The sequence below is a fragment of the Mobula birostris genome, chromosome 4, assembly GCF_030028105.1.
Source record: "Mobula birostris isolate sMobBir1 chromosome 4, sMobBir1.hap1, whole genome shotgun sequence".
NCBI classification, from domain to species: Eukaryota; Metazoa; Chordata; class Chondrichthyes; order Myliobatiformes; family Myliobatidae; genus Mobula; species Mobula birostris.
The window spans coordinates 198,585,012-198,612,366 of NC_092373.1; the positions used below are offsets into that span (position 1 = coordinate 198,585,012).

The 27,355-nt window shown below is 43.7% G+C and overlaps 1 protein-coding gene across 4 annotated transcripts in view; it reads left to right on the plus strand.

The window, feature by feature from the left end:
• Nucleotides 1-27,355, plus strand: part of LOC140196863 (transcription factor COE3-like) — a 498,386-nt gene that overhangs the window by 452,489 nt on the left and 18,542 nt on the right. For all 4 annotated transcript variants that reach the window (XM_072256750.1, XM_072256751.1, XM_072256752.1 and 1 more), the window contains exons 12-13: nucleotides 21,390-21,455; nucleotides 26,438-26,615. In XM_072256750.1, the coding sequence (XP_072112851.1) occupies nucleotides 21,390-21,455; nucleotides 26,438-26,615 (244 nt within the window). The remainder of the gene's footprint in view (nucleotides 1-21,389; nucleotides 21,456-26,437; nucleotides 26,616-27,355) is intronic.

Sequence of the window (27,355 nt, forward strand, 5' to 3'; positions counted from 1 at the left end):
ACATTTAAATTTAAATGAGTCTGTATTTTCTGTATTACTTATTTAATTTAAATAATTTAACTTGTATGTGTATATATATCTTATCGTAAATTATAGTAATTTTATGTGTTGCACTGTACTGATGCCTCAAAACACAAAGGTCATGACATATGTCAGTGATATTACGTTAAACCCTATTCTGATTCACATTCCCCTTGAGAAAGAAGACCAGACCTCACTCAAAATTCCATGGAGCCCAATGTAACTGGAGCAGGATATCTCCTCTCTCAAACTGAAATCCTCTGGCATTGAAATCTGTCTTGAAAATCAAAATGTTGCAGATGCTGGAAAACTAACATTAAAAAAAAAGTTGCTGGAAATGCCCAGCTTTTCAGGCAGTGTCCACGGAGAGAAAACAGTCAACGTTTCAGGTCTGAGACCCTTCCCCGGAACTGGGAAAGGGAGTCAACCTGCCATTTTCTGCTTTTCTACAATTTGACCATCTCCCTATTTACTGTCCCTGCTTTCATTTACATGGATATTTAGGTGTCTGCAAACAACTTCACATCTCTCACCATCTGAAAGTTATGTTACTTTCTATACTTTTCAAGTTCAAGTTTATTGTCTTTCAACCGTACACATGGATACAACTACACAAAACATCATTCCTCTCGGGCAAAGGTGCATAACACGGTACATACAGTATAGTCAGACACAACGTTCCCTCTAGTTTTTTTTTACAGCTGCTTCAGCCATCCATTGCTCAGAGCACAAATTGAAAACTGCACGGCACTTTAAATGGTTTTTTGGTAATATGCATAATATGAATATTTAGAATGAAAATTGAAAAATCGCATACTTTTAATCTTATTTTTTAATTGAAGGGTACAATGAAATACAGTACAACAAAGAAAATCTTTCACATAAGACCATAAGACCATAAGACAAAGGAGCAGAAGTCAGCCATTTGGCCCATCAAGTCTGCTCCACCATTTTATCATGAGCTGATCCATTCTCCTATTTAGTCCCACTCCCCCGCCTTCTCACCATAACCTTTGATGCCCTGGCTACTCAGATACCTATCAACCTCTGCCTTAAATACACCCAATGACTTGGCCTCCACTGCCGTCCATGGCAACAAATTCCATAGGTTCACCAGCCTCTGACTAAAAAAATTTCTTTACATCTCTGTTCTGAATGGGCGCCCTTCAATCCTTAAGACGTGCCCTCTCGTACTGAGACTCCCCCATCACGGGAAACAACTTTGCCACATCCACTCTGTCCATGCCGTTCAACATTTGAAATATTTCTATGAGGTCCCCCCTCAATCTTCTAAACTCCAAGGAATACAGTCTGAGAGCGGACAAACGTTCCTCATATGTTAACGCTCTCATTCCCGGAATCATTCTAGTGAATCTTCTCTGTACTCTCTCCAACGTCAGCACATCCTTTCTTAAATAAGGAGACCAAAACTGCTCACAGTACTCCAAGTGATGTCTCACCAGCGCCTTGTAGAGCCTCAACATCACATCCCTGCTCCTATACTCTATTCCTCTAGAAATGAATGCCAACATTGCATTCACCTTCTTCACTACCGGCTCAACCTGGAGGTTAACCTTAAGGGTATCCTGCACGAGGACTCCCAAGTCTGGTTGCATCTCAGAACTTTGAATTCTCTCCCCATTTAAATAATACTCTGCCCATTTATTTCTTCTGCCAAAGTGCATAACTATACACTTTCCAACATTGTAATTCATTTGCAACTTCTTTACTCATTCTTCCAATCTATCCAAGTCTCTCTGCAGACTCTCCGTTTCCTCAGCACTACCGGCCCCTCCACCTATCTTCGTATCGTCAGCAAACTTAGCCACAAAGCCATCTATTCCATAATCCAAATCGTTGATGTACAACGTAAAAAGAAGCAGCCCTAACATGGACCCCTGTGGAACACCACTGGTAACCGGCAGCCAACCAGAATAGGATCCCTTTATTCTCACTCTCTGTTTCCTGCCAATCAGCCAATGCCCTATCCACGTATGTAACTTTCCTATAATTCCATAGGCTCTTATCTTAAGTAGCCTCATGTGTGGCACCTTGTCAAAGGCCTTCTGAAAATCCAAATATACAACATCCACTGCATCTCCCTTGTCTAGCCTACTTGTAATTTCCTCAAAAAATTGTAATAGGTTTGTCAGGAAGGACTTTCCTTTAAGGAAACCATGCTGAGTTCTGCCTATTTTGTCATATGCCTCCAGGTACTCCATAACCTCATCCTTGACAATCGACTCCAACAACTTCCCAAACACCGATGGCAAGCTAACAGGTCTATAATTTCCTTTTTGCTTCCTTGCTCCCTTCTTAAATAGTGGAGTGATATTTGCAATCTTCCAGTCCTCCGGAACCATGCCAGAATCTATTGACTTTTGAAAGATCATCGCTAATGCCTCCGCAATCTCCACAGCTACTTCCTTCAGAGCACGAGGGTGCATTCTACCTGGTCCGGGAGATTTATCTACCTTTAGACTATTCAGCTTCCTGAGTACTTTCTCTGTTGTAATTGTGACTACACACACTTCTCTTCCCTGCCACCCTTGAGTCTCCGGTATACTGCTGATGTCTTCCTCAGTGAAGACTGATGCAAAATACTCGTTCAGTTCCTCTGCCATCTCCTTATCTCCCATTACAATTTCTCCAGCACCATTTTCTATCAGTCCTATATCTACTCTCACCTGTCTTTTACTCTTTATATACTTGAAAAAGCTTTTAGTATCCTCTTTGATATTATTTGCTAGCTTCCTTTCATAGTTAATCTTATCCCTCTTAATGACCTTCTTAGTTTCCTTTTGTAAGCTTTTAAAAACTTCCCAATCCTCTGTCTTCCCATTAATTTTTGCTTCCTTATATGCCCTCTCCTTTGCTTTAACGTTGGCTTTGCTGTCTCTTGTCAGCCACGATTGCATCCTTTTAACATTTGAAAATTTCTTCTTTTTTGGAATATACCTGTCTTGCATCTTCCTCACTTCTCACATAAACTCCAGCCACTGCTGCTCTGCCGTCCTTCCCACCAGTGTCCCTTTCCAGTCAACTTTGGCCAGTTCCTCTCTCATGCCACTATAACTTCCTTTACTCCACTGAAATACCGACACATCGAATTTCGGCTTCTCTTTTTCAAATTTCACAGTGAACTCAATCATGTTATGATTACTGTCTCCTAAGCGTTCCTTCACCTCAATCTCTCTAATCACCTCTGGTTCATTACACAATACCTAATCCAGTACAGCCGATCCCTTAGTGGTCTCAACAACAAGCTGTTCTAAAAAGCCATCTCACAGACATTCTACAAATTCTCTCTCTTGAGATCCAGTGCCGACCTGATTTTCCCAATCCACTCTCATGTTAAAATCCCCCACAATTATCATAACACTGCCCTTCTGACAAGCCTTTTCTATTTCCTGTTGTAATTTGTAGTCCACATCACTGCAGCTGTTTGGAAGCCTATAAATAACTGCCATCAGGGTCCTTTTACCCCTGCTATTTCTTAGCTCAACCCATAAAGATTCTGCACCTCTTGATCCTATATCACCTCTTTCTAATGATTTCATTTCTTACTAATAAAACCACACCACCCCCTTTGCCCACCTTCCTATCCTTCCGATACACCGTGTATCCTTGGACGTTCAGCTCCCAGAGACATGCATCTTTTAGCCACGTCTCAGTGATGGCCACAATATCATACCTGCCAATCTGTAGCTGTACGACAAGATCATCCACCTTATTCCTTATGCTGCGTGCATTTAAGTATAGCACCTTAAGACCAGTATTTGGTACTTTTCACTTTGATTGCACTGCAACTTTATTGCACTGCAACTCATCCCAATGGCTACAAATTTGCCCCATCACCTGCCTGTCTTTTCTGACATCTTTACTGCTCACTATCTTAGATTTATTTCTGTTTTCCCCTTCCTCCGCTCTGTCATTCCGGTTCCCATCCCCCTGCCAAATTAGTTTAAGCCCTCCCTAACAGCTCTATTAAACTTTCCCGCCAGGATATTGATCTCCTTCGGGTTCAGGTGTAACCTGTCCTTTTTGAACAGGTCATACTTCCCCCAGAAGAGATCCCAATTATCCAAAAATCTGAAGCCCTGCCCCCTGCACCAGTCTCTCAGCCACACATTCATCTGCCTGATCTGATGACTCTTGCCCTCGCTAGCACGTGGCACAGGTAACAATCCCGAGATTACTACCCTGGAGGTCCTGCTTCTCAGCTTCCTTCCTAACTCCTGGAAATCTTTCTTCAGAACCTCCTCCCTTCTCCTATCTATGTCATTGGTACCAACATGTACCAAGACAACTGGCTGCTCGCCCTCTCCCTTCAGAATATTCTGGACCCGATCCGAGACATCCCATACTCTGGCACCTGTGAGGCAACATACCATGCGGGTATCTCTATCAGGCTCACAGAACCTCCTGTCCGTTCCCCTGACTATGGAATCCCCTATGACTACCGCATTCCTGTCCTCTCTCCTTCCCTCCTGCACAACAGCGCCAGGCTCAGTGCCAGAGACACGGTCACCACATGCGTCTTCTGTCAGGTCATCCCTCTCAACAGCATCCAGAACAAGATATTTGTTGCTGAGGGGGACAGCCACAGGGGTGCTCTCCACTATCCAGGCATTCTCCTTCCCTCTCCTGACAGTCACCCAGTTTTCTGACCCCTGTAGCCTAGGGATGACTACCTCCCTGTAGGTCCTGTCTATTACCTCTTCACTTTCTCTAATAAGCAGTAGGTCATCAAGCTGCAGCTCCAGATCCCTAACACGGTCTCTGAGGAGCTGCAACTCGGTGCACCTGGCACAGACATGGCCATCAAGGAGGCTGGAGGTCGCCCAAGATTCCCACATCTGACACCCTGAACAAAGTACTAACCCTGCAGGCGTGCTATCTAATTCTACAGGAATGAAACAGGAAAAATAAGTCTACTCACCCACTTACCTTGACAAACACAAAAACTTTTTAAACCGTTAGCTCGTACTGTTAGCTGTGTGAGCCCTGTTGCTCCTGTCTGTCCAGGCCGATTCGTCAAGGAGGAAAAAAAAAGTTGGTGCTTCGCTCTCTCCTCTTCCAGTTACCATCGAAGCCCGTTGAAGCCAAAGCCCTACACTCTCTTGCCACTCACTCCGCTGCCTGCTGTATAGGGTGGTCTCCTTTTTAAACTCTCCGCGCTGTCCTGTCTACGTCACGCGCCTGCGCAGTCTCGTCCTTCTTACACTCGAAGAAGTTTTTTTAAAAACTGCCTTCCTTCAGAATTTAGCTCCCACGCTGCTCTGCTTGTCCCTAATCCAAAAGACCTTTCGTAATGTTTTTCCAGCTGCGTCCAATTCCAGCTATGTGGCAACAAGAGCTATGTGGGCGGGAGCATTTCAGTTACTGCGTGTCTGCACACCCATGCAGCTTAGAGGGAATAGTGGTCATACACAGCAAATATAGTTACGATACAAAATAAAATTAGCACATGTCCCTGAGTGTCATGACCTGAAGATTGACAAGTTGATATAAAATGTGTGGTCGGTGTTTACTTAGGACAGTATAGTGTTACTGACACTATTCTAGTAAAACAAGCAGTCGTACAAATATGTGAAACAGTAGCAATCAGAGATGAAATGTGACCTGTGCAGGCTGAGAGTGTGTGTAGTTATTATCACAGTATTATAGGAAAGATGCAAGGGACTTTGACAGGGTGCAGAAAAGGATTACGAGAACATTCACAAACAGGAGAAAATCTGCAGATGCTGGAAATCCAAGTAACACACACAAAATGCTGGAGGTACTCAGCAGGCCAGGCAGCATCTATGGAAGAGAGTACAGGCAAGGTTTCGGCCTGAATTCCTCCAGCATTTTGCGTGTGTTACTAGGATGTTGCCTGGATTAGAGAGTATTAGCTATGAAACGATGGACAAGCTCGCACTGTTCTCTCTGGACCACTGGAGGTTGAGGACAGTCTATGGAAAATTATGAGAGCCGCAGTTGGGTGGGTAATCAGTGTCTTTTCCCCAGAGCATGCATTTAAGTCAGCATGGAAACAATACGCTTTGCATTGATTTAGGAAAAGAGCCATTATAATCAGACTCCACCACCTGGACATCATCTCCTCTTCTCCCTCCCAGCGGACACAAGATACAAAAGCCTGAAGTCATGTACCACCAGACTCAAGGATGGTTTCTATCCCTCTGCTGAGGTGGTGGTGGAGGTAGATATGATGAAGCAGTGGTTCCCAGCCCTTATACGCCAAAGACCAAGGCAAAGAGTTCATGGATCCCAGGTTGAGAACGCCTGGAACAGAGCTTGTAAGAAACTCTTAGATAAGTACATCAATATGCAGACAATGGGCAGAGATAGATCATGTGCAGGCAGAATTGATCGTCACTGTGGGCTTATGGGCCAGTTCCTGCGCTGTGTTGTTATATATTCCACGGACACAGTGGCAAGGTAGCGTGACAACATTACAGTGGCAGAAACCCGGTTCAATTCCGCTGTTGTCTGTAAGGAGTTTGCATATTCTTTCCATGACCGTGTGGGTTTCCTCTGGGTTAGAAGGTGCAACTGGAGAATGTGGGCTTATCGAGCTGGAAGGGCCTTTTATATCGACCTGTAACTTCAAATAAAAATAAAGTACATCAACTAGCCTCCTGCTATGAATAATGGTGTGATAAAGGGGCGATAAAGGAGAGAGGAAGCTCTGGGTGTGATGGGTGGCATGGTAGAGTAGGGGTTAGCTCAGCGCTTTACAGCACAGGTGACCCAAGTTCAATTCCCACCACTGTCAGTAAGGAGTTTGTACGATCTTCCCATGGTTTCCTTCGGGTGCCCAGGTTTCCTCCCATATTCCAAAGACAAATCAGTTGGCAGGGTCATTGGTCATTGTATCGGGATTAGGCTAGAATTAAATCAGGAGGTTGCTGGGTCGCTCAGCTCAAATGGCCAGAAGGGCCTATTCTACACTGTTTCTCAATAAATAAATAGTTTCAAGCCTCTGGGATGTCATAAAGAAAGTTATCTCCAATTAACAAGTTACTGAAGTGAAGGATGCCGAGGCTGACATGATGGAAGCATATAAGATTACGAGAGGCATAGATCATGTTAATAGACAGAACCTTTTGTTCCCCTCTTGGGAGGGGTATCAAAATAAGAGGGCACAAGTTTAAGGAAAGACAGTGGGGTTTCAACTGGACTGAGGGGAAAGTTATTTTGCTCAAGAATTATTGATGTCAGGAACCAGAGGAAGCAATGGAATTAGCCATAATTTAGTTTGAACACCAATAGCAAGGCATGAAAGGATATGGTCCTGATCCAGGCAAATGGGATTAGTGTGGATGGGCAAAAAGATCAACATGCTCAAGGTGGGCTGATGGGCCTGCTTCTGCACTGACTTCAAAACCCCTGGGTTAGTATGTCCTGAGGTTTGAGATCTGCATGTCTGTGAGACCAGGCTAGGGACTAGATGTTGGAGGCCACATGTCTGCGATCCTGAGAATCTGGGGCCAAGGACCAATGGCCGGAGGCCTAGAGGCAGCCTGCCCTGGGGTTGGAGGACTACCTGTGTGTGTGTGGAGGTGGGTGAGAAAGGGGCTTGTTTTGCTGTTGTTAATGCATGTTCTGTTCTGCTGAACACGGTGGGCATGCTATGTCGGTGCCGGAATGTGTGGAGACACTTGCAAGCTGGTTGTGATGGTTGCTAATGCAAATGACACTTTTCGCTGTGTGTTTCAATGTACATGTGATAAATTGGTGATTCTGGATCTAGCTCCTTGAGGAAAACCTTCCAGAAAACCATAAGATATGGGAGCAGTGTTAGGCCATTTGGCAGATCAAGTCTGCTCTGCCATTTTATCATGGTTGATCAATGTCCCTCTCAATCCCATTCTCCTGCCCACTCCCCATAATCTTTTCACACCCTGACTAATCTCCAGAACCTATCAAACTTCGCCTTAAATGTACCCAATGACTTGGCCTCCACAGCCACCTGTGGCAACAAATTCCACAGATTCAGCACCCTCTGGCTAAAGAAATTCCTCCTCATCTCTGTTCTAAATGGACATTCCTCTATTTTGAGGCTGTGCTGTCTGGTTCTAGACACCACCAGCAACTCAGACTTTCAACACTCGATAGGTTCCCTGAAACAGTGCCTGGATATTCAGTTTTCTGGGGTTATTTTTCAGATGTTTGGCATGGCATAGTTCGTGATGCTGATGTTCAATTTACAATGTCAGAGTTACTTGGGAATGAGTTACAGGCTGAAATCAATTTGAAGGGCTTGGGAATTTACTAGGTACCCAGGACTAGGAATAATAAATATATGTGAGTGAGTAACAGCCCTGGAATCTTTTCAAGGAACTGGGGCGGTTTATATATGTGCAATATATATATATATATATATATATATATATAAAATCATAAATAGTTAGGTTATGGGCTAGAATCTACTCAAGAGGTGCAGGTGGTTTATATGAAGAATAATAGATAGTCAGGAGTGATTTATAGGCTAGAATCTAATTGCAAAGTACATATGGTTTATATATATATATATATTATAATAGATATCATGGAGTGAGTTTCAGGCAGGATTCTAATCAACAGATTCAAGGGGTTTGTATGTAGAATAACAAGCACTCTGGAAAGAATTATAGTCTGGAATCTAATTATCAGATTAAAGGGGTTCATGTGTAGAACTACAGATGCTCTGGAGTAACACACAGGCTGGAATGTAACCAAGAGATTCAAGGAGGTACTTATATAGTATAACTATAGATACAAGTAAGAATCTAACTGAGAGATTCCAAAGATTTTCAGCTACTTTGAAGGGCACTGTTCTGCGCTGAGCTAAGGTTCTGCGGACTTCAGTTCAGACTGGTATTTGCTTGCTGTTATTGTTTGCATGATGTGTTTTTTTCTCTGCACATCAGATTTCTGATTGGACAATAGGTGTTTGACAGCCTTTTTTTAATAGACTCTTTTGGGTTTCTTTGTCTTGTGCCTGCCTGTAAGGAGATACAAGGTTGTATAATGCACACACACTTTGATAATAAGTGTACTTTGAACTTTGAACTACACTCACATCTAAGTAAAATAAAGGCATCCGTTAGTCTTGCGAGACCATGGATCTGCGCCTGGAAAGTCTTCATTCTCCAGGGCACAGGCCTGGGCAAGGTTGTATGGAAGACCAACAGTTGCCCATGCTGCAAGTCTTCCCTCTCCACAACACCAATGTTGTCCAAGGGAAGGGCATTAGGACCCATACAACTTGGCACCAGTGTTGTCGCAGAGCAATGTGTGATTAAGTGCCTTGCTCAAGGACACAACACGTTTCCTCAGCTGGGGCTCGAACTCACGACCTTCAGGTTGCTAGTCCAATGCCTTAACCACTTGGCCACGTGCCCACACGTACACTCACATCTAAGCAAGACTTAAAGGAAATTATGTCTAGAATAATAGAATAAGTTGCCAGGATTAATTTACAGTCTAGGGCATAACCAACAAGTACAGAGTGGTTCACTTGTTCATTCATTATGTGCCATGCCATGACATGGGCGAATATGGACTTTACATGACCAGGATTGTGTTTGGCAAATCTTTCTACAGGAATAGTTTGCCATTGCCTTCTTCTGGGCAGCGTCTTTACAAGACAGGTGACCCTAGCCATTACTAATACTCTTCAGAGATTGTCTGCCTGGCGTCGGGTGGTCACATAACCAGGACTTGTGATATGCACCAGTTTCTCATACGATCATCCACCACCTGCTCCCATAGCTTCACTTGACCCTGATTCGGGGGGTGGGGGTGGGGGAGGGGAAGGGTCACTAAGCAGGTGCTACACCTTGCAGGCTCGTGGAAGGAAGAAGTGCCTTGTACCTCCTTTGGTAGAGACACATCTCCACTCTGTCACCCTATAGCGTGGTTATATGAGGAATAATAGACACCCAAGTGTGAGTTGTAGGCTGGAATCTCATCAAGAAGTTGGCAATTTATATTAAAACAAAAGAACATAGAACAGTACAGCACAGGAACGTTGTTTCATTTAGTTGTGTACGTGTAAGGTTGAATGGCAATTAAGCTTGAACTTGAGCTGCTTGGCTCACAGTGTCAGTGCCAAACACAATGCTGATTTAAACTAGATTTCTTCTTGCTCGCGTATTCATGTGTTTGGCTACCAGCCTCTCAATCACTACTGTCGTATCTGCTGTCACTGCCATACCTGACACCTACCACTCTGTGTGTAAAAACTTGCCCCACACATCTCAAGATTAGCTTTCTTTGTCACATGTACATCGAAACAAACAGCGGGATGTGCCACTTGCATCAACGACCAGCACAGGTCCGAGGATGTGCTGGGGTTCAGCCACCATGCCTCCAGCACCAGCCCACAACATACTAACCGCAACCTGTACGTTGTTGGAATGTGGGAGCACCCAGAGCGAACCCACGCGATCACAGGGAGAACGCTCAAACACCTTACAGACAGCGGCGGGAATTGAACGTCTTGTCGCTGGCACAGTAAAAGCATTACACATTACGCTACTATCTCATTTGAATTTTCCTCCTCTCGCCTTAAATTCATGTCCTCTAATACATGCTTGGGTGTGAGATACAGAACGTGGTATATAGAAGAATAAAGCACAAGAACAGGCCATTCAGCCGATTATCTCTGTGATAACCATGATACCAATCTAAATTCAGCCTGGCTGCCTGTATGGGGTCCACACTCCTCTATTCCCTGCCCAGTCACATATTCGTTGCTATCATGCATACCTCAGTTAAGAGGTTAAGTGGTTTATATATAGGCATCCATTAGTCTTGCAAGACTTCACTCTCCAGGGCGCAGGCCTGGGCAAGGTTGTATGGAGGACAAGCAGTTGCCCATGCTGCAAGTCTCCCCTCTCCACGACACCAATATTGTCCAAGGGAAGGGCATTAGGACCCATACAGCTTGGCACCAGTGTCGTCGCAGAGCAATGTGTGATTAAGTGCCTTGCTCAAGGACACAACACGTTCCTCAGCTGGGGCTCGAACTCACGACCTTCAGGTCGCTAGTCCAATGCCTTAACCACTTGGCCACGTGCCCACATGGTTTATATATAGAAACATAGAAACATAGAAAATAGGTGCAGGCCATTCGGCCCTTCGAGCCTGCACCGCCATTCAGTATGATCATGGCTGATCATCCAACTCAGAACCCTGTACCTGCCTTCCCTCTTTTGTTTGTATAAAATCAATAGTACTTTGAGGGAAATCTAATTGATCATAAAATATAGAAAATGGAGCAATGCCGATCTAATCTCTGAATGGACATTGAGGGTATGAACACCACCTCACTACTGTTTTAGTTCCATTTTTGCACTGCTTATTAAATTTTACTAGTTAATACGCTGTACGTATACTTTCTGTAATTCACATTTTTGTCTACCATTATGTTTTGCAATATACTGCTGCCACAACAACGACAAATTTCATGATGTATGCCAGTGATATTAAACCTAATTCCTGATTCTGATCGGAATTAGGCCATTTAGCCCCCTCAGTATTGCTTTGCCATTCAATCATGACTCATATGACTTTTTATATAAACACAAGAGATTCTGCAGATGCTGGGAATCCAGAGTGACACACACAAAATGCTGGAGGAGCTCAGCAGGTCAGACAGCATCTACGGAAATGAATAAACAGGCACAAAATGCTGGGGAAATCTCATTCTCTTGCCTTCTCCCCGCCACTGTTAACCCTGTAACCAATCAAGAATTTGTCAACCTGTCTTCACTACACACAGTGAGTTGGGCTTTGCGGTCCTCTGTGGCAATGAATTAGATAGACTCACCACCCTCTGGCTAAAGTATTTCCTCCTCAGCTCCATTCTAAAGGAATGTCCTTGTATTCTGATGCTTTTCCCTCTGGTCCTTGACTCCCCCATTACGGGAAACATTTCCTCCAAGTCCACTCTCCTTCGGCTTTCAACATTTGATAGATTTCATTGAGATACCCCTCATCCTTCTAAACTCCAGTGAATGCAGGCCCATAGCCATCAAACTCTCCTCATACATCAACCCTTTCATTCCCAGGATGATTCCCATGAATATTCTGTCGACCCCCTCCAATGCCAGCACAGCTTTTCTTAGATAAGGAGGCTAAAACTGCTCACAATACTCCAAGTGTGGTCTGACCAATGCCTTATAAACCCTCAGCATTACACCTGAGTTCCACTGCCCTCTGTGGCATCAAATTTCACTTTCTTCCTCATCTCTGTTGGAAAAGAACATCCCTTTATTTTGAGGTTGTGCTGCCCTTGGATCCCAGTAGATATTGCATGGAATAACGGATAATCAGGGATGAATTTTATGTTATATAGTGAGTGATTAGAAGTTTCATTAACCCCAAATTTACAATTTTATCCTATAAGTTGCGAATGTAGGCTACGGCAGTTAAAATATTAATGTACCAATTTAGGAGGCCAGAGCAACAGGGTTGAATCTATTTTAAATGTTTTGTGGATCGTTGCCATGGTTATGATCTTGGGGGATTTTGAATGAATGGCAGCTATGGGGCAGGTAATTTCTTAGGTGTTTTATTTTGGACTGAGTTTAAATATCAGTAATACATTCTCCTCCAACCCTTCAAAATCATCGCAACGTTTGACTGAGATCATTTTAACCTTGGTAATTATCTGTTGAATTTTGAAAGTCGAGCTTCTTACTTAAAGTTATTCTCAAAATATTACAGGAAATCAAAAATATATTATAAATGAATTTGTGAAGATACGTTAGGGACATTTATGCCAGTATTAGGTTGATAGATGATAGAAAAATGGAGGGTTATGCAGGGCTGAAGGGTTAAAAGGTCAGCACATCATGGGCGGAAAGGCCTGTACCGTGCTGTACAATTCACTGCTCTATGTTCTATAGCCAAGGTGTGCACTGTAACTAGTTTCATGGCTGTTGTTGTAAACCAATAACTGCGTCATTTTAAGGTCATATAATTTTCAGAACTATTACAAGTTCCAGTCATGAACCAACGTTCCATAAGACCATAAACTTAAAGACATAGGAACAGAATTAGGCCATTTGGCCCATCAAATCTGCTCCGCCATTTGATCATGGCTGATCCATTTTTTCTCTCAACCCCATTCTGCTGTCTTCTCTCCGTAACCTTTCACAATCTAATTTATCAAGAATATATCAACCTCCGACTTAAACACACCCAATGATCTGGCCTCCACAGCTGCCTGTGGCAATGATTTCCACAGATTCTCCACCCTCTGGCTAAAGACATTCCTCCTCATCTCTGTTCTAAATGGACGTCCCTATGTTCTGAGGTTGTGCCCTCTGGTCCAAGACTCCCCCAACACAGGAAACATCCTCTCCACAGCCACTGTATCCAAGTCTTTCAACGTTTGAAAGGTTGTTATTCTCTGTGATAACAACAAACCAGATAGTTTTTAGCTTATTTTGCTGAACCTTCACTGACAAATCAAAGTCAAAGTTGAATTTATCATCATGTGCACAAGTATGGTTCACATATTTTTCATTTTTACTTAGAGATACAGCACAGTATCAGGCTCACCAAGCCTGACGAGCACATGCCACCAATGACACATATGTAACCAATTGCCCTACTAAAATGTACATCGTTAGGATATGGGAGGAAACTGAATCACTTAAAGGAAACACACATAATCAAGGGGAGAATGTAGAAATTCCTTACAGACAGTGCGGGAGTTGAACCCAGTTCAATGAGGCAATAGAAACACTGTGCTAACCACTACACTGCTGTACCACCATAAATGTGTGCATCGGTGCAATAGAAAGCTACCTCTTATAGCAAGCCATTGGCAGCATTGCAGGCACATGGCCACAGATAAGTAACATTCACAAGAACATCATAAACTCAACAAAATTACAGTGGATTGGAACACATCAAACCCAATATATTTTGGACCAATTAAACGGTTGTCTTAATTAGCTGAAGTTTCATGGAAATAGTTAAAAGGTTCAAAAATCAAAGTAGATTTACTATCAAAGTACATATATATCACCATATACAACCCTGAGATTCATTTTCTTGCAGGCATTCACAGTAAATACAAGAAACACAATAGAATCAAGTCAAGACCACCCTCACTCAATAGGACAGACAAAAAACAATGTGCGAAAGACAACAAACTGTGCAAATAAAAATGAGGATAATAATAATAAATAAAAATAATACTGAGAACATGAGACGAAGAGTCCTTGAAAGTGAGTCCATAAGTTACGGGAACAGTTCAGTGATGGGGCAGAGTGAAGTTGAGTGAAGTTATTCCCTCTGATTCAGTAGGGTAACAATTGTTCCCGAACATGGTGGTGTGGATCCTGAGGCTCCTGTACCATATTCCCAAATGGCAGCAGTGATAAAAGAGCACGACATAGATTGGAGGGGGGGTTCCTTGATGATGGTTGCTGCTTTCCTGCAACAGCACTCCCTGTAGATGTGCTCAGGGGTAGGGAGGGTTTTACCCGTGGTGGACTGAGCGTTATCCTCAGGGGTAGGGAGGGTTTTACCCGTGGTGGACTGAGCGTTATCCTCTTTTTGTCGGCTTTTCCATTCTGGGGCCTTGATGTTTCTATACCAAGCCGTGATACAACCAGTCAATATACTCTCCACCACAAATCTATAGAATTTCAATAAAGTTTTAGATCACATGCTGAATCTTTGCATACTTCTGTGTAAGTAGAGGTGCCACCGTGCTTTCTTCATAATGGTACATACGAGCTGCATCCAGTATAGATCCTCTGAAATGATAACACCGAGGAATTTAACTTTGCCTAGCCTCTCCACCTCTGATCCTTCAGTGAGGATGGCCTCATGGACCTCTGGTTTTCTCCTCCTGAAGTCAATAATCGGCTCCTTGGTTTTGCCGACACAGAGTGAGAGGTTGTTGTTGTGGCACCATTCAGCCAGATTTTCAATCTCTCTCCTATATGCTGATTCATCATCACCTTTGATTCGGGCAGTGACAGTGGAGTCATCAGCAAACTTGAATATGGTATTGGAGCTGTGTTAAGCCACACAGCCATAAGTGTAAAGCAAGCAGAGCAGGGGGCTAAGCACACAGCCTTGTTCTGCTCCTGTGCTGTTGGTGATTGTGGAGGAGAAAAAGATATATACTGCAAAGCCAGACTACTGTTTAACTGAGTTAATTATGTATTGAAAAGAAATACAGAATAAATTAGAACACTACCAATACTACTACAGCATTATAAATCTGTGTATTAGTCCCTAATAGCTATCGATGGAGGAATTCATCTGGTGTACATTGCTGTGTTCCTTTGATTGTAAAAGGACAAAATTAGTGCAGGCTCCTAGTGTAGATAATGGACTACTTTCAAACAATGTTTTTAACTATTGTGTCCTCCAAATCTTCATTTTCGTTGTAACATTCAAGATGATTGCCGATACCTTCAAATTCTCTGTAGTTCCTAACTTGTTGAAGTAGTGAAATCATTTCATTTTCACTCCTGGCAGTTTCCAGCATCTTCAAGCCTGAATGCTTAAAACCGCAGAGAGTAAAACAGTTCTGAATTGTCTTCTTACTAGTTTCTCACCAACAATCAGTGTGAAAAAACACTGTTTTCTGAACACAAATACACGTAACTGAAGCTATTTAAATACCATTTGCTCTAAGCACGGTGCAGCATCTAACAGCCACACAGTGCACATGACAGATGCTAGTTAACATATAACCATATAACAATTACAGCACAGAAACAGGCCATCTCGGCCCTTCTAGTCCATGCCGAACTCTTACTCTCTCCTAGTCCCACCGACCTGCACTCAGCCCATAACCCTCCATTCCTTTCCTGTCCACATAGCTGTTAAATTTAACTTTAAACGATGACATCGAACCTGCCTCAACCACTTCTGCTGGAGGCTCGTTCCACACAGCTACCACTCTCTGAGTAAAGAATTTCCCCCTCATACTACCCCTAGACTTTTGCCCTTTAACTCTCAACTCATGTCCTCTTGTTTGAATCTCCCCCATTTTCAATGGAAAAAGCCTCTCCAGGTCAACTCTATCAATACCCCTCATAATTTTAAACACCTCTATCAAATCCCCCCTCAACCTTCTACACTCCAAAGAATAAAGACCGAACTTGTTAAACCTTTCTCTGTAATTTAGGAGATGAAACTGTTCAAACTAAGATGAAATTTAGTTAGAAACTGTTCAGCAACAGCCTTCTGTCCGAGCAGCACAGTGTCCCAAATAAAGTGAATCCTGGCTATTTCTCGATGAGTTTTTGTTCTTTAAGAGTTGTCCTAAATAAGCAGCTTCCCTTATTAACCAATGGCTTAATTAACCGGAATCCACTGTATATGCAATTGAAACAAAACATAAACTTGTCCATTGCAGTGCAAAGTGCTCATAATATTACTGACATTGAGGTACCAATTAGGGCTGTGCCGGTTGGTTCAAGAACCGAATGGTTGAAGTGAAGTAGCTGTTCTTGAACCTGGTGGCGTGGGACTTAAGGCTCTGTACCTCCTACCCGATGATAGCTGTGAAAAGGTGACATGCCCCGCATGGTGAGGATCTTTGATGATAGATGTTGTTGAGGCAGAACCTTCTGTAGATACTACTGGATGGTGAAGAGGAAAGTGGCCGTGATGTATTGGGCTGAGTTCACTACTCCCTGCAGCCTCTTACATTCCTGCATATTTGAATTACTGTACCAGACCATGATGCAACCAGTCAGGATACTTCCAACAGTATATCTGTCAAAGTTTGTTAGAGTGTTTGGTGATACCACTGACCTTCTAAGAAAGTAAGATCTTTGATGCACCTTCTTTGAGAATTCATTTGTGTGCTGGGCCCAGGACTTGCCATTTATTTCCTCAAGTCCATACCACTGGACAGTGGGACCTCAATGACCCAACTTTACCTACCTGCCTTGTCCCTATAATACCTGCATGCTTTAATATTTTTAGATTAGATTTTGTTATGTTTTTAAATTAGCTTAATTTGTCGCATGTACATCAGAACATTGAAACGTAGAGTGAAATGCATCTTTTGTGCCAACAACCAACACAGTGTGAAGATGTTCTGAGGGCAGCCCACAAGTGTCTCCAATCTTCTAGCATGCCCATAACGTACTAAACCTAACCCGTATGCCTTTGGAATGTGGGAGGAAACCAGAGCACCCAGAGGAAACCCATGCTATCATGAGGAGAACATACAAACTCCTTACCGAACCAAACCCCGATTGCTGATCTCTGGTGCTGAAAAGCATTACGCTAAGTTCTACACTACCATGCTGCACAACAAGACTTAACAAAACCTTTGTAATCCTTTCTCTCAGACTGCTCATATATCCTATCTAGGAATATATCTGTGCAATGAAATGCTTCTATAAATCTCTACTCAAACACGAGGAATTCTGCAGATGCTGGAATTTCAAGCAACATGCATAAAAGTTGCTGGTGAACGCAGCAGGCCAGGCAGCATCTCTAGGAAGAGGTACAGTCAACCTTTCCGGCCGAGACCTTTTGTCAGGACTACGTACTGTAAAGATGAAGCCACACTCAGGTTGGAGGAACAACACCTTATATTCCATCTGGGTAGCCTCCGACCTGATGGCATGAACATTGACTTCTCAAACTTCTGCTAATGCCCACCTCCCCCTCGTACCCCATCCGTTATTTATTTATGTACACACATTCTTTCTCTCTCTCTCCTTTTTCTCCCTCTGTCCCTCTCACTATACCCCTTGCCCATCCTCTGGGTTTTTCCCCCTCCCCCTTTTCTTTCTCCCTGGGCCTCCTGTCCCATGATCCTCTCATATCCCTTTTGACCTGTCCAACTCTTGGCTCCATCTCTCCCCCTCCTGTCTTCTCCTATCGTTTCAGATCTCCCCCTCCCCCTCCCATTTTCAAATTTCTTACTAACTCTTCCTTCAGTTAGTCCTGACGAAGGGTCTCGGCCCGAAACGTCGACTGTACCTCTTCCTAGAGATGCTGCCTGGCCTGCTGCGTTCACCAGCAACCTTGATAAATCTCTACTTACAGCTTTGTGTTATTCACAAATCAAGGTAAGTTACTTTCTATTGCCTCGTGTAAGTTACTAAAAACCCTGCCAGTTTGAGTAACCCTCCCATGAGCCAGTCCATCACCCATCCACTAACTAGACCCTTATATGCCCGTTACCAGACCTCAACTCACCCATTAACCAGACACCCACACACCCATTTCCTGTACTCTACACCCACCAATGCACCGTAATCATCCACTCATTCACCGTAACTCCACCCACCCATTCACTGTACTCCCCACCCATTCACCACACTCCTCACCCATTCACCAGACTCCCCAACCAGTCACTCCACTCACCACCCATTTACTGTACTCTACACCCACCCATCTGCTGACATTCCATCTCTTACTGCTCAGTTAGTTACTTGACCAGAACTATTGGTCCCATGATTGTCCATGTCCGCTCGTTTTTCCTCATTAGACACATAACAAACTGACCTTGCAAGTCCATTGGCGACCTCCTCCAACAATTCAATTTCCTTCCATTATAGCACAGCTGACTGAACTGGGCTTGAAACTGAAGTGGTATCAATTGGGTGCTAACAGCGCTGGTTCATAATGGTCAGCTTGGACCAATATTCCTGGCCTTTTCGAGTGCTCACTAATTCTTATCGGTGAAATCTTGCTGTGTAAAATCAGCTATCAATAATGGCAACTTCACCGTTTCTTTATTAACCGCAATGTATCACTTTTTGACTGAAAACCTGCTTTCCATCTCAAAGATGCACTTTAGGGATCTCCCCCCTCAGAGGGATGTGTATGTGCAGTTAAAAGCCTTGCAAGGAGTTTATTTCAGAGAACAAAACAATCTTAAATTATGTAGCTCAGACTAGAAGACAAGTTGACAGACTGACATTTTTCTTTTGGAAGATGGAGCTGCCTGAACATTCCTCTGGAGACACAAGAGACTGCAGGTGCTGAAATGTGGAGCAAAGAGCAAGCTGCTGGAGGAACTCAGCAGACCAGGCAGCATCTATGGGTGGAAAGGAACTGAAAGTGTTTTTCATGAAGCTGTATTATAATTTTTGTCTGCCTTTGCTCTTCCTGGTCAACATTGCCTGTTTACCAAGGGTAGATCACGGGTTAATTAAAAAGTGACACAAAACTACAGACGCTGGAAGCTGGTGCTCCTTATCGAAGAAAGGATGTGCTGGCATCGGACAGGGTGCATTCCTTGAGGTTCATAAGAATGATCCCAGAAATGAAAGGGTTAACATACAGTATGAGGAGCATTTGATGGTTCTGGGCCTGTACTCGCTGGGGTTTAGAAGAATGCATGGGGTGGTGGGGAGACTCTCATCGAAACCTACCAAATATTGAAAGGCCTAGACTGAATGGACGTGTGGCACAGCCTTAGAATACAAGGACATAAGGACGTCCCTTTAGAACAAAGATGAGGAGGAATTTCTTTAGCCAGGGGTTGGTGAATCTGTGGAATTCATTGTCACAGACAGCTATAGAGGCCACGTCATTGGGTATACTTAAAGCCGAGGTTAATATTTTTGATTAGTTGTGGCATCAAAGTTATGGGGAGAAGATGAGAGAATAGGGTTGAGGGGGTAATAAATCAGACATGATGGAATGTCTGAATGGGCTGAATGGCCTAATTCTGCTCCTATGTCTTATGATCTTACGGTCTTATAGACGACGACTATCAACTATGGATCTTACCTACTATGAGTGGTGATGTAGTCCATCATGGGTAAAGCCCCCCTCACCATTGAGCAAATCTATATGAAACACTGTCGCAGGAAAGCAGCATCCATCATCAGGGACCCCCACCACCCAGGACATCCTCTCTTCTCACTGCTGCCGTCAGGAAGAACGTACAGGAGCCTCAATACTCACACCACCGGGTTCGGGAACAGCTATTACCCTTCAACTATCAGACTCTTGAACCAAAGGTGATAACTTCATTCAACTTCACTTGCCCATCATTGGAATGTTCCCACAACCCATGGACTCACTTTCAAGGACTCTTCACCTCATGCACTCACTATTTATTGCTGAATTATTTATTATTTTTCTTTCTTTTTTTTGTGTTTGCACAGTTGTCTTCTACACTCTGACTGAATGCTCAAGGTGATTCTTTTCTGGTTATTATTCTATAGATTTATTGAATATGCCTGCAAGAAAATGAATCTCAGGGTTGTAAATGGTGACATATATGTACTTTGATGATACATTTACTATGATCTGCTTGAGGCAGTACCTCCTGTCGAGACTACTGATGGTGGGAAGGAGTGTACCCATAATGCACTGGGCTGAGTCCCCTTCTCTGCAGCTTCTTACATTCCTGCATTGTTCGAATTGCCGTACCAGACCACCATCCAACCAGTTAGGATACATTCAGCAGTACATCTGTAGAAGTTTGTTAGGGTGTTCAGTGACAAGCTGAACCTACCTAACCTCCTAAGAAAGTAAAGACACTGGTGCAACTTCCTTGTGATTCAATCTATGTTCTGGGCCTAGGACACGTGATCCAATATACTAACACCCAGGATTTTAAAGCTGCTGATTCTCTCCACTGCCCATCTCCCAATGTTTGCCCTCTTTCCCCTCCCATCTCCCAATGTTTGCCCTCTTTCCCCTCCCATCTCCCGATGTTTGCCCTCTTTCCCCTCCCATCTCCCAATGTTTGCCCTCTTTCCCCTCCCATCTCCCAATGTTTGCCCTCTTTCCTCTCCTATCTCCCAATGTTTGCCCTCTTTCCCCTCCCATCTCCCAATGTTTGCCCTCTTTCCCCTCCCATCTCCCAATGTTTGCCCTCTTTCCCCTCCCATCTCCCAATGTTTGCCCTCTTTCCCCTCCCTGGAGTCAACACTCAGTTCTTCAGTTTTACTGACGTTGTTGTGGCTCCATTCAACCAGGTAGCCTATCTCATTCCTGTGATTGATCCACCATCTGTCCATCTGACATTTTCAGTCTAACCATGCATCAAAGACTAAGGATTAGCTTTATTTGTGACATGAACATCAAAGCATACAGTGAATTACATCATTTGCGCCAACAACCAACATGGTCTGAGGATGTGTTGGGGGAGGCCCACAAGCGTTGCCACACCTCATATATAGATGCCTACAACATACTAACCCTCACCAGTACATTTTTGGAACGTGGGAGAAAACTGGAGCACCCGGAGCAAACCCACGTGATCACAGCAAGGACGTCTAAACTCCTTAGGAACAGCACCAGAAATTGAACCCCCATACTGTAAAGCAGTATGCTAACCGCTAATCTCTATATTTCTCTCATTCCGAAAGAGCAGGACATGCCATTAACCACCATTCCTTGTTTTATAGGAGGTTCTACTTAAGAGAGCTGCTGACCTGGTGGAAGCCTTGTATGGAATGCCCCACAACAACCAGGTAAGCATGTAGAACTAAGGGCACGGCCCAGGAGCAGCCTCCAAATGTTAAACCTCTAGCGCAAGGCCTTATGATGTTGCGGTGTTCACCGAGCTTGGCAATTAGCTTGCAGACGTTTCATCACCAGTCGAGGTGACTTCCTCAGTGTGCAGTTGTTAATGCTTCTCTCTGTGAGTGCTCGCATTTATATAGTCCCCCATTCGCTTGCCTGTGACCTAATTGGCTACCCCTTCAGCTGACTTTTGAGTTCTATTGGCTCACGTGTCTTTGGCTGTGAGGGGTTTGTAGATTTCGATATATTCGTTGACAGAGTGATCAGAAGAGAACCACGCTTCTAAAACTTCTTGTGCCTGGCCAGGACCAATGCGGTGTCTCAGTTAAAGTGGCGTCCTTCTCGGTCTTCACGTACCGAGATCAGCGACAATGGATCATGTCTACATACTGCCAGTTTGTGTTCCCATAAACGAGTTGATGTCCTGTCTGACCTACATAGTTCTTGTTGCAGTCTCCACAGGTGGAAGGCCTTATTTCATTTTGATTGTTTGTGATGTCCATTGATGGATATTAAGTACACTACTATGATCGTGTTATTAGTATTGGAAAATGGCTTATGATTGTCACATGTACTGAGAAGCAGTGAAACTCTTTTATTACACGCCAACCTGAAAGATCATTCCATACAAAAATATATTGAGGTAAAATAAGCAGTGTTACAGTTGCCGAAAGAAAGTGCAATGCAGGTTGACACATAAAGGATAGGGCCCATGACAAGATAGAGCGGGAGATCAAGAGTTCATCTTTACTGTGTGAGAGGACTAGTCAAGAGTCTGATAGCAGCAGGATAGAAGCTGTCCTTGTGGATAGATGGAGATCTCAGCCAGTGGGAGAGCAAAGAGAGAGAGAGAGAGAGAGAGAGAGGGAGACTGTCCAGGGAGGGAGGTTATGTTGGTGGCTCTCCTGAAGTGTAGATAGAGTCAGGGGAAGGGTAGCTGGTTCGCATACCAATTTATGTAAACTGGGTTTATTCCTCGGCTAAGAAGCAGTCACAGAGATAAACCAACATGTTCGTTCATTCATAACCTCCAGGACAATTCCTGGGCTCATAACCTTTATCATAGTGTCATACACCATGGCAATGAATACAGTACGGACATTGAAAGGTCTAGATAGAGGCTATTTCCTATAGTGGGGTCAGGGAGGGAGTCTAGGAGTGGATGGCACAGCCTCAGAATAGAGAGGTGTCCATTTAGAACAGAGATGAGGTGGAATTTCTTTAGCCAGAGGGTAGCAAATAGGTGGAATTCAGAATCAGAACCAGAATTGGAATCAGGTTTATTATCACTGGCATATGTTATGAAATTTGTTGTTATGCAGCAACAATACATCGCAATACATAACAATAAAAACTAAATTACAGTAAATATATATATACTGTATATATTATACACTATATAACACTACCCCAAAAATATGTAACATTAAGAAGTACAAAAAGAGAAAAAAAAGTAGTGGGGTAGTGTTAATGGGTCAATGCCCATTCAGAAACCTGATGCCAGGGCAGATGAAGCTATTCCTGAATTGTTGAGTGTGTACCTTTAGATTCCTGTACCTTCTCCATTGCCACAGATGGCTGTGAAGGCCAGGTTATTGGATATAAAGTGGAGGTTGATAGGTTCTTCGTTAGGACATCAAAGGTTATGAAGAGAAAGCAGGAGAGTGGGGGTTGAGAGGGATAATAAATCAGCCATGGTGGAATAGCCGAGCAGACTCAAAGGGCCAAATGGCTTAATTCTGCTTCTCTATCTTATGGTCTTAACAGGCCAGTCAGTCCAACTCATCCATGCTGATAAGTTTCCCATCTAAGATGGTTCCATTTGCTTACATTTGGCCCATATCTCTTAACTTTTCCTATCTATGCACCTTTTAAATGTTGTTCATGTACCTGCCTCAGCCACTTCCTCAGGCAGCTCATTCCAAATACAGACCTCCTTCTGGATTAAAAAGTTGCCTTTCAATTTCCTATTAAATCTCTCCCCTCTCGCCTTAAACCTATGGCCTCTGGTTCTTGATTCCTCAACTCTGAGGAAAAGAAACTGGAGCTAGCCCCTATCCAAATAGACAGAACAGGTTTAGAGGAAAGGGAAACTATATGTGATATTTTGGCTTCCCTGCCACGTAGTTGTAATAACTGTCTTACATTTAATCAATAAGTTATTCAGGAGAGGTAGATATCACAAAAAGTGGATATCTCTAAGAATATCAAGGCTGTAATGTTGCCTCAGGTAGGTGAATGAATGTTATTATTTCATTGTTTATCTTTAGTTACTAGTCAGAGATAGGAACTTTTACAGTTAAGTCCTTACAGGTTGACTTTTAACTGCAAATTTAGGTGAGGAGGTAAACCAGATAAACCATATGGACTACTGCCTCACCAACCTGGGGGTTTACAGCCCCCTGGGCCTCTTGCCTGTACTGACCTTTGACCCCAAATTTGATGATCTGGGGGTCAGCAGCCTTCGACCTCAGGGTCTGACAACCACGGAGATCCTGGGCCTTCATCCTCAGTGCCTGCCAACAGGACCCCCTCAGGCACACCTGGATTTTGACTGTGGGGCATTCCGACCTGGATTCTAACCATATGCTCCTGCCCCAGCCTCTTCATTTAATACCCCTGATGTCTAAATCACCCCATCCCTGTCCCTAAGCCCCAACCTGACCCCTTACCCCCAAAATCTATCCCCAAGAACTTAAAAACCAACTGTCTGAGCCACAACATGTATGCAAACAGATTCAGATTCATTTATTTATCTTACAAAAATACATTGAAATGTACAGTGAAGTGTGTCATATGCATTAACAACCAACACAACTTAAAGATGTGCTGAGGGCAATCGGAGTCGGACAGACTTCTGACTCAGGACTCGCCAATGTGTGGAGTCAGCAGCCCTTGTAACTCCTGCCTGCACAACCTCCAACCCCAGGACTTGCCAAACCAGGGGTCATTAGCCTTTGTCCTCAGGACCTGCCAATAGCAGTCCCTGACCATGGGGATCACTGGTCTTCACCCTCACAACCCCCATGGGAATAGATGGCTTTCAACCTTGGAATGTTCTGACCTCTGGCTCCTGCCCTAGACTCTTCATTTACTCCACCGACCTCTCATCCCTGTCTCTAATGCCTAACCTGACCCCTAACTTCCCATGCTGCCCCTCAAAAACCATCCCCATGAACCTAAGATACAACTAATGCTAAGCCACGACCTGTGGTTCATTTAGATTCAGATCAAATTTTTCTCACATGTGCATCGAAATGCATCATTTACATTAACAACCAACACAACTTAAAGATGTTCAGGGGACACTCCAGACTCACAAGGACCTTTAAGCCCAGGACACGCTGACCTGAGGGTCACCAGCCTGTGTCCTTTGGGCCTGTCGATCTCGGTCATTGACTATGGGGATCGCTTGACTTCATCCTTAGTGCCTGCCAACCCCAAGAATGAATGGCTTTTTACTGCAGAACGTTCAAACCTGGACTCCAACCACCAGTTCCTGCCCCTGTCTCTTCATCTACTTTCCCTGATCTCCAACTCCTCCTCATCCACCTCTCTAAACCCTAACCTGACCCCTAACTCCCCATTCGCTCACTTGGTCCCTTAGCTCCTGGGTGGAGTGTAGGCCATTGATGACCTCCTGTCTCTATTGTTCTCTTCGATGATCTCCCATCCCCATCGTCCTCTTTGATGACCTCCTGCCTCCATCGTCCTCTGAAGTCAATGGTTTGTCCGGAGCTCATCAACCCTTCTGCAATCCATTGTATCCATTGTACGGGGGATTGGCCTGTACAACTTCATCAGAGCCCTGATGGCCAGACTTATCCGTTTCCACCTCTGAGACTTTGACAGACGCTGCTGACAAAAACTATCCCTACAATCCTAAAAAAACCCAACTTAAGTCTGAGTCACGACCTCGATGGACATCGCAGCTCAGCACCATCTTGACCGAAAACATTTTATATCAGATCAGAGGAAGCAAATTACCTAAAGTTGTAGGATTTGACATGAAGTCTGGTAGCTGCAATGTGCCCAGATTGAAGATGAAGTGTTGTTCGGCATCATTATAACAGCGCAGGGTATCACAGAGAGGTAAGTCAGGGTGGAAGTGGGAAGAATCTCCCTTTAGAACAGAGATTTGATTTTTTTTATCTGGGATTTTATAAACCTTTGTAAGTTCATCACTTCAGGTTTTACACTGCAAGGGAGAAAAAAAAAGCCTGTCCATTCTCTCTTTGTAAGGCATTGGTCAGACAATATTTAGAAAATTGTGAGCAGTTTTAGGCTCCATTTCTAGGAAAAATTGTGCTGGTATTGGAGAGGGTCCACAAGAATGAAAGCATTAATATATAAGGAGCATTTGTTTACTCTGGGCCTGTACTTGCTACAGTTTAGAAGAATGAGGTGGGGTGGGGGGAGATCTCATTGAAACCTACTGAGTATTGAAAGGCCTTGATAGAGTGGACATGAAAAGGATGTTTTCAAATAGTGGGTGAATCTAGTACCAAAGGGCACAGCCTCGGAATAGAAGGATGTCCTCTTACAGCAAAGATAAGGGGGAACTTCTTTAGCCAGAGGGTAGGGAATCTGTGGAATTCATTGCCACAGACAGCTGTGAGGGGCAAGTCACTGGATATACTTAAAGTGAATTTTGATAGGTTCTGATTAGTAATAGTGTCAAAAGTTAGGGGGAGAAGGCAGGTGAATGGGGTTTGAAGGCGAATACAAATCAGCCATGATGGAATGGGGAAGCAGACTCGATGGGCTGAATGGCCTAATTCTGCTCTTCTGTCTTGTTGTCTTTTGGTGTTGTGGAAACCCACATGGTGAGCAACAAGAAGCTCAGATTTCACTCCCTCACAATAAATTACAGAACAAATTGAAGGGTTGAATAAGCAACTTATTTTCTTATTATGAATTTTCCTGGCAGGAGATTATTCTGAAGCGAGCAGCAGATATCGCAGAAGCCCTCTACAGCGTCCCGCGGAGCCACAACCAACTCCCGTCCCTTGGCAACACATCCAGCCACTCGGGGATGATGGGAGTGAACTCGTTCAGTGGCCAACTGGCTGTCAATATCTCAGAGACGTCGCAAGCCAACGACCCAGGTTTGACACTCTGACCCCGAACCGGTTTGCTTAGCTTGTGTTTGAAGTGTCAACCCCTAAGTTGTTCCTAAACATTAAGCATTGGTCTTCAAGTTATCCTCCCTGATGGTAGCAATGAAACTCCACTATTTGGCACATCTACGCAAAACACTGCCACAGGAGAGCAGCATCCATTATCAGGGACCCCCACCACCCAGAACATGCTGTCTTCTTGCTGCTGCCATCAGAAGGAGGTACAGGAGCCTTAGGACTCACCTCACCTGGTTCAGAAACAGTTATTACCCCTCAACCATCAGGCTCTTGAACCAGAGGGGATGTTCACTCAACTTCACTTGCTCCGTCACTGAACTGTTCTCACAACCTATGGACTCACTTTCAAAGACTCTTCATCTCATGTTGTTGATACTGATTGCTTATTTATTTATTTATTATTATATCTTTTGTATTTGCACAGTTTGTTGTCTTTTACACACTGGTTGAAAATCCAAGTTGGTGTGGTCTTCCATTCATTTTATTAAGGTTATTAGTCCATTATGGATTTATTCAGTATGCCTGCAAGAAAATAAATCTCAGGGTTGTAAATGGTGACATATATATACACTTTGATAATAAATATGCTTTGAACTTTGAAGTTTGAAAAACTTGCAACTGCATCACAGGCATATAGGTTCAGACAGCACATGGAACTAAGTTATGCATAAATTATTCAAGATAGTAAAGAAAATAAAAGACTGCAAAAC